This window comes from Crocodylus siamensis, chromosome 4 (assembly GCF_052110815.1).
Source record: "Crocodylus siamensis isolate JL-2025a chromosome 4, ASM5211081v1, whole genome shotgun sequence".
Lineage (NCBI taxonomy): Eukaryota > Metazoa > Chordata > Crocodylia > Crocodylidae > Crocodylus > Crocodylus siamensis.
In genome coordinates, this window is record NC_143398.1 from 130,463,741 (window position 1) to 130,477,925 (window position 14,185).

Here is a 14,185-nt window from a genome sequence, read left to right on the forward strand (position 1 = left end):
CTCTCTCCCCCAGCCCCACTCTGCCCCCCGATGGAGACACAGCAGAAATTGAAGGAGCGGCCTGGCGCAGGCGCGTGCAGCAGGGGGACGCCCTCCGAGCAACCGCAAGCGCCCCCACCCGCGAGGCCACAGAAAGAACGCGGCCACCGCCCCTCTCAAAAGAGCGCGCGGGCCGAGGGCCACGTGACCCGAATTCGAAAGCCACTGACGCAGCAACCCTGCCCGACTTTCGCCCCGGCGCGCATGCGCGGCTCGCCCCGCTGAGGCCTAGCCTTCCGAAGGAGTCCGCACGTCTCTCCTTATTGGCTGACCAGGGGCATGTGACCCGCTGTTCCAACGGCCGCCCGCGACTGGGGTCCCCCCTCCAACTCCTTTTCGCCGCTTCATTGAGCGTTAGCGGCGCGGGTCGAGGTTGGTGAGTGCGCACGCGCGGGAGAGGGCGGCTGCTGCGGTAGTTACCGACCGTTCCCCCTTCCCCAACGGTTCCCCCGGGCTGGAGGGGGCGAGGGCAAGATGGCGGCCGCCGCCGACTGAACCGGGACGCGGAGGGCGGTCTGGGGGCTGGGGATGGTGAGCGGGCTTGCGGCCCGGACACCTGGCGGGCGGCACCCAGCGTCTCCTCGGGAGGCGGAGTGGGGCCCGACGGAGGGAGGTAGGTGCCTCGTGGGGTCCCGCCATGAGGGGCCCGCCCGTTCCCGGAAGGCCCCGCCCGCGCGGCTCTGCCGGGAGGGGCCCGGGCCCGGGCCTGGGCCTGCCCGGAACCTGATGGACTTGAGCTGTACCGCGGCCCTGGCCGGCTTGGGGCAGTGTTTGCCATCTCCCCATCGTGACTGCGGGTCTGTGGGAGCGCCCGTACCCTCCCAGGCCTCTGGGTCCTTCTGGCCCGCGGGGGAGGACGGCGCACGTGGGGGGAGGGGCACCCTCCCGCTTCTTCGCGGACGCTGAGCTCGGGGATTTAGCAATACCTACTTCAGTCTAGCTCTTTTGGGGAGTCGGATCAACGTTTTGGTTTCAGGGAGTCAAAAATGGGGTGGTGCAGGCTTTGCATTTTAATTCATTTATTTATTTTTAATTTGTTCCAATGCAGTTGGTTTTTGGTCAAGGCACATGTGGCATGTGCATGCTTCACTTCCTGTGCTGGCAAGTCAAGAAGCAAAACACCTCCCTCACAAAGCAGTGCCCAGAGCAGGAATCAAACCTAGTGGGTTGCTGCTGGGCAATCAAGTGAACATTAGGTGTTTATATTTCACTGTAAAATCTTCTATCTAAAATTTATTTTATATCTTGACCCAGGGTTTAATTTGCAGGACTAGTGTTGGGACAATTAGATTGGGGGAGAGGGGAGGTTGCCTTGAATTGTCTAATTTTAGACTGTACATTTTGGCTTATTTTAATGTTGCCAAGAATCTTATGTTTGCATTTGCTGATATTATTTTAGATATCAGTTTGTTGTATTATAACTATATGCACCTTGTCAGATCAGCACTGATACAGGGAAAATTGACAGTATTGGACATAGGTTTTTGGGGTTTTTTTGCCTAGTGTGGTCAGTAATATGGCTGATAAATGCCCTGTACATGCACACAGTCACAGCATGTGCATGGCCAGGAGTGCAGCCCTGCAGCATGCACAGCAGCATCTGGGGTTGGGGGAGGGAGGGAGTATGTGGGGAGGCAGATCAAGGCCCCCACAGTGGGGCAGAGGCAGGTGCTGCACAGCTGGGGTGGGGCACGGGATGGAATTGTGTGCAGTTCATCTGTGGGGTAGAGGCAGCTCCTGCTGCTCTTTGCACCCCCAAGAAGGCATGGGGGTGTGCGCCCTTGGATCTGCATGCAGGGCAAGGGTGGGATCCTGCTGTGTGCTGGGTCTAGGGTGGTGCTGCGCTCTTCCTGGCAGGGCTTGGGCTGTGCTTGGGGTGAACACCAGCAGCAGTGGCAGAGGGTTATGGGGGAAGGGGGGGCAAGGTGAATTTGGGGGTAATTTCCCTGCCCCATAACCCCCCTCTGCTATCTACCCCAAGTGCAGCCTGGCCCAGCCCCCCACTGGGAAGAACCCAGCCCACAGTGGCATCCCACCCTCACCCCTCCCAGGGTGCACGCAGGATGGGAGCCACCTCCCCTCCCCATGTCCTCCGGACAAGCCGCTCACAGCTCTGTGCAGCCCCTCCTCAGCCCCACATCCTCCCTCACCATGGGGGCTTTGATCTGCCCCCTTCCCTTTTCCCACAACAGCCTGACTTACCAGCCCAACACTGATCTCTGAGCTGCTGGGCTGCATATTGGATTGGTATTGGCCGATATGGCTCCTTAAAAATAGACCATTGGTATTGGCCCCCAAAATCTCTATTGGTGTACCCCTAATTTCCCAGGTGGCTTTGTGGAACTTCTCTGTTGGGTTTTAAAGTAAATGCAGTTTTGTGATTTTTTTTTTTTTGGCCTCACTCTCCATCAGGCCTTGCAGTAGAATTGCTGTAGTGAGAGCTGTGTGGAGAACACCTGCATGTGTATGAGTTATGAGGTAGAGAGTCTCTCATGTCTCTGCTTTCTAATCCAAGAAAGAAACCTAGTGAGAACTCTGCTTAAATTCTACTTGAATGTGCCTTAGTTTGTAGTGAAAGATAACTTCTTCTTTTCTTCCCCTATGAAGAAGTTATGTAAATGCATGTGTGTCTGAAGAAGCACCCAGGCCAGTTAGCTGCTCCTGCTTTCTGATAAAGGGTACCAGACTTTTATGCTAAGCTACTCCTTACTTGTTTTTACCAGTGTACATGCTCCAGTTCCTTTACTCTTGTTGTGGTGACTGGATTTCACATTCAGTGCAGAGAAGCAAGACTTCCATAATCTGCAAATAGCCTGCTTTTACATTGGTGAAGCATGCGGGTACATCAGACCCAAATGCATCATATGAAACCAGTCCCCTGATAGCAAAAGTGGGGGCAAGGCTGAGTTGCATAGATTAGAGTACTTTCCTTGTAGGTCAGATATTCCTGATTTGAGATCTGGCATCTTAAAATTCTTCAACCCCTTGTCTGTCTCTGGTTTTGGTGTGAAAAGTTGGTAAGGCCATTTCCTAATATCATCCAAAGAGGAGTGCAGGTGCGAGCCTGCTCTGCAACTTGCTTTTGTAGCCTTTACAATACCCTGTCCCTTTAGGGAGGGTTCTTGGGACTTTTTTTTTTAAGTTTATTTTCTTTCACAGTGGTTAACCAGCTCTTGCTTTTGCACTGGTGTTCTGACTTGCTTGTGGCTCGGATGCTGAAGGAAGCCTTCTGAACTTTTGTGATTTCATCAGTGCAGGAAATATAGGGTCCCAAACCTCATCTTATTCTTGTCCTTAAGCAAAGTAATTGAATTCTACTACTGTAATTCATGAATATTATCAACTGTCAGGGTTATATTTACTTTTGGAGACTAAAAATGACAGTTTCCATAGGCAATATCCTATCTTTATAGTTAAAGCCAAGATACTCAGCTTAAAGTAAATTGTATAAGCACAATTGACTTATTTTTAGCTTTCTAAAATAACCCTGCTTTCTGTGTAGAATTTCTCTAACCTCAAACTTAAAATAAAATGTTAACACTGACAATTTGCCAGGATCTTACCAAAGTAAAATGTAAAACGTTCTCATGGATTTAAATCAAGTCACAAGTTAGTGTGGATGTTTTGAGTTACTGGAGGTGTGGCAAACGTTTTAAACTCTGTTTTGTCGAGTACATGGTCCCTTATTTCTCAGCAATAAAAGGAACTTTAGGTGGTAACTTTTCACTGTAAAATCTTCCTCCCTCTTAAATTTTAGAAGGTTCATGGGAAGTGTCTTAATTTTTAAAGGGTAACAGGTGTGTTCTACCTTTTTAAGGTCAGTTTCTCATTTAACTGAAATGTTGTGGTTCCACTGCTGTCTACTTTAGAGCTACTTATATGCTTTTAGGATTTGAGAACATACTATATATGTAGGCATCCTGAAATAAGTTTCAATTATCTTGAACAAATTTAGCATCAAATAGTAACTATATCTTAAACATAAACGAGACTTTATTCATCTTTTTAATTTTAAATTACTTTGATACAAACACACATTTCCCATTTTTTTTCTGAGCAATACAAGTTAAGGAATATTTGAACTAGTATTTGGTTCTGTGCAAATGTTTTCTGTGCTAGTCTAACAGTTCACCAAATTACTGATAAGTGAAACTCTTGCAGGTGTGGAGAATGGCAAAGAGAATTGCAGAGAAGGAGTTGACAGACAGGAATTGGGATCAAGAGGATGAAGCTGAGGAGGTAAGATACTTCTTTTGATTTCCCTTCTTTTCCTTCTCCCTTGTAAGGTAATGAAATGTGTGAAGTTCAGCCTAACAACACTAAACATAAGTATCTTGATTGAAGGCATGTACCTGTTAAGTTGGCTAAAGCTCAGGAAGTCAGGTCAGATCCAGTAGTAGCTAGATAATAAAAGACCTCCAACAAAATGACAAATGATTAAACCTCATTGCTCAACTTTTTCAAAGAAGAAAACCATTAAAAGGGCATTATTTAACTGTAATATAAAATTAGTTTATGTTGGTGTACAAATTTACCTTTTTAACTTTTTAGGTTAGTAGAAAAAATGGATCAAGATATGTATGTGGGCTATGTGCTTTTGAGGATACACTTTAGTAGTAACACACTTAGTTTCTGGTAGCATTAGCTAGTCTTAACAGACTGAAACTTCTAGATTGTAGCCTTTGCTGACATGTTCACTTTCCTTGTTCTTTTCTATTGAAATAAAAGACCATGCTCCCTGGAGCAGATGTATGTTGTCTTTTGGTGTAGTCTTTTGTGTATCTATGTCAATGTGTGCATCCCTAAGCTCGTGGGATTTCTTACTATGATTGCTCCACTGGGTAAATAGATAAAATTTCTGGGAAAGAGATGGGCTGCCTCTAGAGCAGTATTTCTCAACCTGTGGGCCACATGCAGCCCAATCAGCACACTGCTGCAGCCCATTTAACATATTAAGAGCTTATTTAAATGTGCTTGGTAGACATTTGACAGTGTAGAAATGAGAGGTATTACAAATAATCATTTGTATTGCATTACTGTAGCATAACAGATACTTCCTGTGTATCCATTTAAAAATGTTTTGTAAGTTGTATGGTAAGCCCATGTAACACACATTGAGAGCTGCAAGGGTGGCCCACTGACAAGTAGGTTGAGAATTGGTGCTCTAGAGCTTATACTGTTGCCTAGAGCAGGTAAATCTAACCTGGACTGTGGGGGCAGACTGGTGTGCCCTTGGTCACCTGGATTGCCACATCAATGTCACACAGCCCTCACTTGCATTCCTGCTGCTCATGTCTATTTCTAGCGTGACCTGCAGACCCCAGATTCTGCATCAGGCCAAAACCCTCCCTTACCATGCCCCACAATTTCCAGTAGCTTGGCACTCCAGATGCAGCGGCTCTACAGGCCAGTACTTGAAACCTTGGGCCTAGAGTAAGGTAATGGAGTTTATAACAATAACCAAGATTTGTGATCTGTTTAAATACCTAAAAATTTTGGCCTCTGTTTATGGGGGTAAGAGAACTTGAATGGAACTTACCAGCGTTGCAAACATCACAATTTTGATACTCAAAAATTATGGAGTGGACACTTGTGCCACTAGTACAAATTTGTATTTAAATAGAATTTCTGTTCAGATCTTTGTGCCTTCTCGTAAGTACTGTAGGTCAGCTGTATCTCAGAAATTGATAATTCTGACGTTAACATGGTATATTTTACACAGTTCCTCAGTGGTAGGGTGGGGGCACTTGCAGGAGCACACATTTCACCCAGAAGTAAGAATACGTACTGTGTTCTTACTGCAAAATGGACTTTATAAAGCAATGGTTCTCATCCGTTTTTTGCACCAGGACCCATTTGTAAACATCAATGGCCAGTCTTGACCCACTGCCCATCGCTCCTGACCCACTGCCCGCAGGTTCCAGCCCCCTAGTACGTGTGCTATGGGGTGGGTATGTTGGGCAGGGTAGGGGGTGTGGGGGGCATGGGGAACCCCAAGCAGCCCCTTGCAGGCTGCAAAGGAATAACCATAGTTTCCTACCTTTTTCTCCTTAAAAATGGGTTATCCTTTAAAAAATTTGTCTATGAGCCTTTCATGTATTTTTGGGACTCGCATTTCGGTTATGACCCATGAGTTGAGAGACACTGCTATAAAGCATGCTCTTTTGTTATCTGTCAAGAAGTCATGGAGTAGACCTCAGGTTCTTCAGCAAACATTTAAGTTCCTGATTTCTTCCCTCCCCCACCCCCAAACAAATGGTTTGCTAGGGAATATAAAGAGCCACAGCAAACAGCCACATGGGATGGCAGAAGGGCCCCAGCTGTTTACTTCACATTTGTTTTCTCTTCCCCTCCCTCCTCCCCTCACCACTCATACCAGGCTAGGCTCGCACTCTCAGCTTCCTTGCAGGACCAGGTCTGGATTCAGTTTGGTGTCATGGGTGTCTGAGCCCCTGTGTTGCCCTAAGAGCAGGGTAGTTAATGCAGCTGTTGTTTGGCCTGCTGCTGCTGAAATGAGCCCCCAGTGGCATTTTATGCCCCAGCCCCTCCCCTCAAGTCCAGAAATTTGGTGTAGGAGCAGTGGCATTGACACTGCCAGTGCTTTCTTGTCACCACATTTCTGGTCCTGTGCATCTGGATTGGTTCTGACTGGCCTGGTCTTGTGCATAGGGATCAGACCCCAGCTGCTCCCACCCCATGCACCTGGATTGAGGTCATGGACTGACCTGGTGCCACTCATCTGGCCTGCAGGGCTGAAAGAGGGCATCATTAGCATAGAGGAGTACTTTCCCACAGCTGTCTTTATTTGCCACAGCTAGAACCATTTTATGAATGGGCCTGTAATATTTCCTATTTGAAGACGGGGATGAAGCAAAAAGCCAGGTATACCGTTTTATACTAATAGTGTATTTGATTGGTCATTTTGGCTGCCGTACCCACACTGCTATTAGAAGGTTTTTTCCAAATCACATTGGCCTTTGTTTTGAGATTCTCTCCATTGATTCTGAAATTTTGTACATTTTCTACAGGTGGGAACTTTTTCAGTAGCTAGTGAAGAAGTCCTGAAGAACAGAGCTATTAAGAAAGCAAAGCGCCGAAATGTTGCATCTGAGGTAATTAAGCCGCTTAAGACTGAGAAACGTGACATGTCCTTCATAGTGGTTCATTATTATAGAGTCTTTCTGTGATTTTGCAAGTGTAGGAAGTTTACGTAAAGGTCCTGTAGCAATGGTGGAAATAGACTGGAAATGGACAGTGCAAATATTGTTGTAATTCAAAGGGGATGATGGTTCTTAAATTCTTTGAACAATTTATCTTCTAAAGGTGGACGTGTACAAGCAGACATCTGTAAAGATTCAGTTTCATCCTCATAGAAAAAGTTTTAGAACTTTCTGATTATAGGTGGGGTTGGTAGCCAACTTAATAAAGTTGGGCCAACACTTTCCTGGTTTCACCTGTGTACATATTTGCCAATGTTTAGATCTGGTCTGAAATTTTCTGTCATGGATGTCTTCTTTGTACTTTTGTTTGTTTTGGTTTATTTGCTTTCAAAATTTAGCCAAAGTGATTTTGTTCTTCCTAAGAAGGCATCTACAGGGAAAAAAATTAGAGATCTTTCCTTAGTTAACACTGAATCATAAAACTTAGGGTTGGAAGGGACCTCAGGAGGTCATCTAGTCCAACCCCCAGCTCAAAGCAGGATCATCCCAGCCAGGGCTTTATCCTTGAAGGTTTTTAAGACCCTACTAGTCAGAGATTCTACTTCTCTGTGTAACCTGTTCCAGTGCTTTACTACCCACCTAGTGAGAGAGAGTTTCTTTCTGTAGAACTTCCCCTGCTTCCAACTTGAGACCGTTGCTCCTTGTTTTGTCACCTGCCACCACTGAGAACAGTCCAGCTCCATCCTCTTTGTAACCACCCTTCATGTAGTTCAGGGCTGCTGCTATTAAATCCCTTCTGTCTTCTCTTCTCCAGACTATGTAAGCCCAGTTCCCTCAACCACTCCTCAGAAGTGTGCACCAGCTCGCTTACCATTTTTGTTGTGCTGTGTTGTACTCTGTCCAACTGGTCCACATCCTTTCTGTAGTGGGGGGCCCGAAACTGGAACTACTACAGATGTGGCCTCACCAGTGCCAAATAGAGGGGAATAATCGCTTTCCTCAGTCTGCTGGCAACACTCCTGCTAATGCAGCCTAGTAAGCTGTTAGCCTTCTTCCTAAACAAGGGCATGCTGTTGGCTCGTATTCAGCTTATTGTGCACTGTAACCCCCAGGTCCTTTTCTTCAGAACTGCTGCTTAGCCAGTCAGTCCCCAGCCTGACATTCTTTTCTTTGAGAAGCTCCATTCCAGTTGTTATTTATAGAAGTGACTTGGCCATCTCTGTCAGACATTTGTTAGGGATGCAGCTTGCTCTCTGAAAATCTAGCCAAATGTGACTGACATACTTTTGATAGAATCTGAGTTCTACATTCTTATAGACTGGCTCAAGCTTAACAGTTAAAATGTAAAAGATTTTATCTTTACTGAGAGTGTTTGAGCATCTGTTTCTAGTGTTGACTGAACTGTGCTTATGGAATCCTTATAAGAATGACTCGGTATGACCAACCTCAAGGAGAGGCTGGACTTGCCCTGCAGCAATTGTTCCCTATTCCTTTAGTCTCCACAGAAATGGGGTATCAAAACTGAAAACATGAAAGACAGGCTGGCTCTCCTGTATTCTGACCGACCCTGCTAATGTTTAGGTCATGTGGAGGAAGGAGCTATTTTGAGGGGGCAAAAGTTGAAGCAAGGAAGAAGATTGTGGGCAGCACTTGGAGTAGGGAGAGGAATAGATGAAGCTACTGAGACAGTTTAGCTTGTCTCCTTGTCTAACAAGATTAGAATTTGGGAAAAGACAGGCTGGACTTCATTGCTGAGGAAACTGGGAATTATTTGTCTGGGGAAGTGAATACTGAGGTTGGGGAGAAGCTGGAGGGAGATAAGGACTGACCAAGTAAAGTGGAACAGGAGCCAAAGAAGAGGAGACAAGGAGATTGGCTTCCAGTCTTCTTCCCTGGATTCCTCGTCCACTTGGGCAAATCAGACAAGAAGTTAGGATGGGGAAAACAGAGCCCAACAGCAAACTTGAAGGAACTGGATAAGATGCCACTCCCTTCTAGGGTTTGGAAGGGGACCCTGTATGGAGTTGTGCCATCCCTCTGCTCATGAATTTTAAGTATATTAATATATTTTTTGTAGTAGAATCTATTTCAGCTGATTTTTAGTTGTTTTTTTTTTTAAGCTAGAAAATTCCATGCACACAGAGAACTAATATTAATGCTGTAAACCCAAAATACTTGAAACCTGTGAATGCGAAAAGGTTCTCTTCTAGAACTACCATAATGCACTTAATTCACAGATTGCATACTTCGTTATTAGACACCCTGTCTCATTTGGTTTGTCTCAGAGTAAGCTTTGAGTACTAAGCAGTAAATAAGACAGACCTATACATGGAATAAGAATAACAAAAATTCTGCATAATTGCTCACTAGGCAAGCACTGTCAGTTCTCTTGTCTTGAATGATGCAGGTGTCCTGTGGGAAGGTGATTCTATGTGATCATACATTAAAGACTGGCAATGCATATGCAAATATGAACAAATTTAACATTGCACAGGAAGATTGTGTGCAATTGAATTTAGGTTTTGTCTCCAGTTTCAGCTTTTTGGGGAAGATTTCTTGAGGTTGAGAGGTAAAAGCACTTAAAATGCCATCTGTTGAAAAACTGCTCCACTCATTTAATCTGTCAAAACTTTTAAACTAGTTATTGCTTTTCTACATGCAAAAAAATATATACCAGTCATGCCTGTCTTCCTAGAAAAGTAATACCATGAATCTGAACTGTTGTTCTGTAAGCCATGACTACCAGTAGCCACATGCAAATGGTCCATACAGTTTGAAAAGTAGTGCGCAAGTAGAATAGGTATCTTTACTCTGCACTCAGAAGCTGCTTGTGATTGTCAACTTACACTCCAGTCTGTACAAACTTCCACTTTGCCAGGAGAAACTCCCCTGGGAGTGATTTAACTCTGATTGTTCCCAGGTTATTTTTCTTCTGGAGAGCCCATTTTTACCCTGGGGGAGAGAGCCTGAACATCTTGTACACTCGTGATTTCTCCTGGGAGAGCAGTGACTGTTTTGGGAGAAATTAAATGTCTGTACAAGGCCTTAGTTTAGATAAAATTCAAAAGAACTGTATCTTTAATTTTATTGATATAAAAGAAACCTGCTTACGATTTGTATATCTTAATTTTTAGAAGGAAACAACTTAAAGCAGACTGCTGTAGCTCATTAAGTTCAAGAGTTTTATAGTAAAGCAGTTCTCAGAAATTGTAAATGGTGTAATATGGTCTAAAGCTGACTTTTGTAATTTCTGTGGGGCTTCTAAATATGCTTCTTGCACTGATGCCAACCATATAAAGAAGTGACTTAAACTTTGCTGTTCCTTCTACTGTTTATAAGGGGAAAAGGAAATATAGAGGGTTTTTTCTGAGCTGTCTTTTACTGTAGTTTAATCTTCTTTTTTTTTTGTCTTCTGACTTTTGTTACCATAAAGAATCCTGTCATTTGGCTATAAAACAGTTTAAAAAGTCAAGCAAATATAACTGTTTTCTTCTCATTAAATATTAAGCTATCATTTTAAAGTAACTTAAAACTGCTGGAAGTGGTTTCTTCAGATACCCTTGCCTTAGTTTTGAATTCTGTTGATTCAAAAAAAAAAAAAAAAAAGGGATGGATTAGTTCTTAAGATTCAGAAGGCTTGTAACCAAAGAACACCTACTGCTTGCTTTGTGTGTACTCTGTAATTGTATTTCAGCTGGCCTAGGAAAACTGAAGTAATAACAGGAAAATTGTTTTAACACCTGCTAAATCTCATCTCTTTCGCTACCTAGGAGATTAAATAGTTCGTTAGGTAGTGACCTGTTCCTATTGCTCTGAATTTGGATGGATTTGTATTGGTGCTTTGGTTGCTGTAGTGACGTACTTGTATTAAGAAACCCCGAGTTGACATTTTGGGTTTAGCTTAAAACTTTTTTACACCACCACCCCCCCCCCACACACACACACTCTTTTACTAGGCATTATGGCATGGAAAATGTCTTAAAAACAAGTTGAGTGTTTCTCCCTCATTCAACTGTATTCTTTCTTTCCCTTTAGAAGATAACCTTCAGTTTTCTGTTATTTACGAGTATTTTTGACCCTTTAGTTGATGCATTCGGGAAGGGAAAACTACCTGTTTTTGAAGTTTAATATTGTATTTTCTTGAATATAAGATGAGGTATCTTCCACCCCCACCACCCTTGCCCCTCAATCCAGCATGGGAAAAATGCCCCTTGTCTTGTATTTACATACCAGAGCAGTGCAGGCTTTGGGGTTACCATGGCTCAAAATGCTGGTGACTGCTGGGACCCTGCCCAGTGAACTGTATGATAAATCATGAGCCTCTTGTTTTTGGACTATTATCAGGTGATGGAATTTGGAATGGATTTGGCTAATTAGGGCTGAGAGACAAAATTTAATAATAAATTTTAAAAGTTTGTACTATATATAAGGAGGTACAAAAGTGGTGTCCAAAAGTTTTTAATAGAGTGCCTGTGCTGCAACTTGCACAACTGTGCAAGAAGTGAAAGTGCATGAATTCTATATAAACTAAGTCTGTAATTGCATATACGTAAATTACTGTATATGTTTATCTCAAAGTCAGTGTTTTGGACTAATTGTGTTTCCAAGAACACAAGCTGACACACATCTTGATTTCCTCTTGGTCCCATAGATGAGCTGCACCTTTGTTTTCCATTTCCATTGATTCCTGTTTCTTCAACTGCCCTAAGTGTCTGGGAAACATCACCAAATGGAGCCCCAGATAGTTTACCCAGGATCCCTCTGTCAACTTCTTTCTCAGCCTGTTACATGTTAGTGTGGCCCTGTACTCCATGAGGTGGAGCTGGACCAGGTTGCTCTGTGCCTCATCTGCATCTAAATTTTTTAAGGATCCCAGGACTCATGACGAGAACACCTGATTCTAGTCATGAGTGGGTGGTGCCAGAAGTAAACACACACACTCAGCAGTGCTGCGGTGTGGGGTTGCCATGGCTTGAAACGGTGTTGGCTCCCGATAAACTATGTGGTAAATCATGAGCCTATGTCTTTGGACTAATATCATGCATAGTTTGTCTTCTAGACAAGTAGGATGAAAGTGCTGCCTGAAAATGTGTTTATGAAGTACTTGAGCTAAAACTTGCAATAGTTTTTTTTGTTTGTTTGGTGGGGTTTTTTGGGTGGGGGTGGGGGGGTTAGAGGAAAAACCCATCAATTCTGGGTGCATAAAGTCTGTGGGTAACCATAGTACAAAGTCAGTGTTTTCAGATTTGCCTGTCACTTCCATGTGGTCAGAGAAGCAGGATCTGACACTAAGTAGGGGAGGGGCTGCAGGAGTGAAGGTGGTGTGTGGCAGGATGTGAGGGAGAGGACAAGGAGGCTCCCTGGCTCCCCACTGTCCCAAAGTTGTTTCCCTTTCAGTGGGAAGGGAACAAATTTGAGGCAAGCCTCCAGTAATTATTTTTTGTGCCTGGAAAATAACAACGCATTTATAAATTTTCCATAAATATAATTATTGGGGTTCGTCTTATTCAGGGTCATTTTATATTTGAGTAAATACAGTCACTTTTTCTGCTTTCAGAACTTTCCTTATAATATAAGGAAGAGAGAACAAATGTCTACCCAGTTGTACCTTCTCATATTAATCCATCTCCAACTGGGCACAGGGACAGATGCAAGTCAATTTTTTGTTACTTTAATTTGAATAGTTTCCCAAACAGCTGGACTAAAATAATTAAATAGTGATTAAGTGAAAACCAGAATAAATTTTGGATGCAAGGAGAAGGCTTCAAACTTTATATGAAAAATAATATAGTTTTTGGTTTACTGACATCAAAGTTGCTGAATGCTTCCTTTTATAGAAGCAAAACATTCGTGCTATAAGATTAGATTAAACTGTTCTAACGGTATTAGTACAATATTTAGTTAGTAATGCCTTTCTGTTTTCTATAACACTCTAGAAGTAGGGTCTTTCCTACTTGTTCATGGCTGGCCTTGTATGTTTAGTTCTGAAATTTTATTTTCATATTTTTGATATAAGCGTGATTTTCTTCTGTTCTTCTCAAGATGTTGACTGTGGTAGCACAGGCATCTGTTGAGTATAATTTTCCAAAATTTATATGTGAACTTATTCTATTTGTGTTTTGATTTCAGGTGGAAAGGAATTAATATTTGATATTAAGAATGGTTAAGAATGTTTATCAAATATAGTGAACTAAAGACACAGTGATCACTGCTTTGTCTTTCAGGGATTCAGTACTGTGTGAGGTACTTATGATTAGAAGTGTTGTTTTAGGAACTTGTGTTTGACCAATATTAAATATGTGAGGGATTTGATTTGATTTTTTGGATGAGAGATGTGTAACTGCCTGTATTTCTGGCTTTTTTTCCCCAGTCTGAAAGTGGAGGAGCTTTTAAAGGGTTTAAAGGTTTCATTATACCTTCTGCAAAAGGAGGAGGTGGCTTCACTGGATTTGGTAATGGTACAGGATTAAAGCCTTTAGAAGGGCTGTCTAATGGAAGCAGTGGCATTTCTAATGCTGCACCTTTAATCTGTTTAAAGACAACTTCTGGAACCCCGCCTATGTTTGGTAAGTTGACTTGTAAGTTTAACTGTGCTAAGTTTTATAGTTAGTGACAATTTTATTATTGAATTTGAGTCAATGTGATGGTTCAAACTTCCTATAAATATAGATTCATATTTTTTGTTTACCCTCTTGGTTTTGGGGAGGGAGATTGGAATATGAAACTTCCTTCCCATCCTCCCCACTCCCCCATACCCTTTCTGTGGTTTTGTACAAAAACTAGAAAGGTTGGCAGGCAAGGCTTTAAATATTTAATTTGATTCCCCCAAATGAGATTTTTTTGGAAACAAGTTCATATTCAGATTCGGTAGTAGTGTAAGTTGAAGGTGGGGTCTTTTGATTTATATTATGTTAACGTTGTGAGCTGCTGCTGATGGGAAACGGCATCTTCTTAAAATCAGACTATCATTCGCAAAACCAACAAAA

The 14,185-nt window shown here is 43.1% G+C and overlaps 1 protein-coding gene across 5 annotated transcripts in view; it reads left to right on the forward strand.

Moving 5' to 3' along the window:
* Positions 1-255: 255 nt before the first annotated feature.
* Positions 256-14,185, forward strand: part of NUP50 (nucleoporin 50) — a 29,404-nt gene continuing 15,474 nt past the window's right edge. The window contains exons 1-5 of one of the 5 annotated variants that reach the window (XM_090043793.1): positions 294-411; positions 1,088-1,235; positions 4,201-4,278; positions 7,068-7,151; positions 13,570-13,765. In XM_090043793.1, the coding sequence (XP_089899919.1) occupies positions 4,210-4,278; positions 7,068-7,151; positions 13,570-13,765 (349 nt within the window). In that variant the 5' untranslated portion in view covers positions 294-411; positions 1,088-1,235; positions 4,201-4,209. Of the gene's footprint in view, positions 452-489; positions 653-1,087; positions 1,236-4,200; positions 4,279-7,067; positions 7,152-13,569; positions 13,766-14,185 lie in introns of those variants that run through there. The other 4 variants (XM_090043790.1, XM_090043791.1, XM_090043794.1 and 1 more) reach the window with 4 other exon arrangements.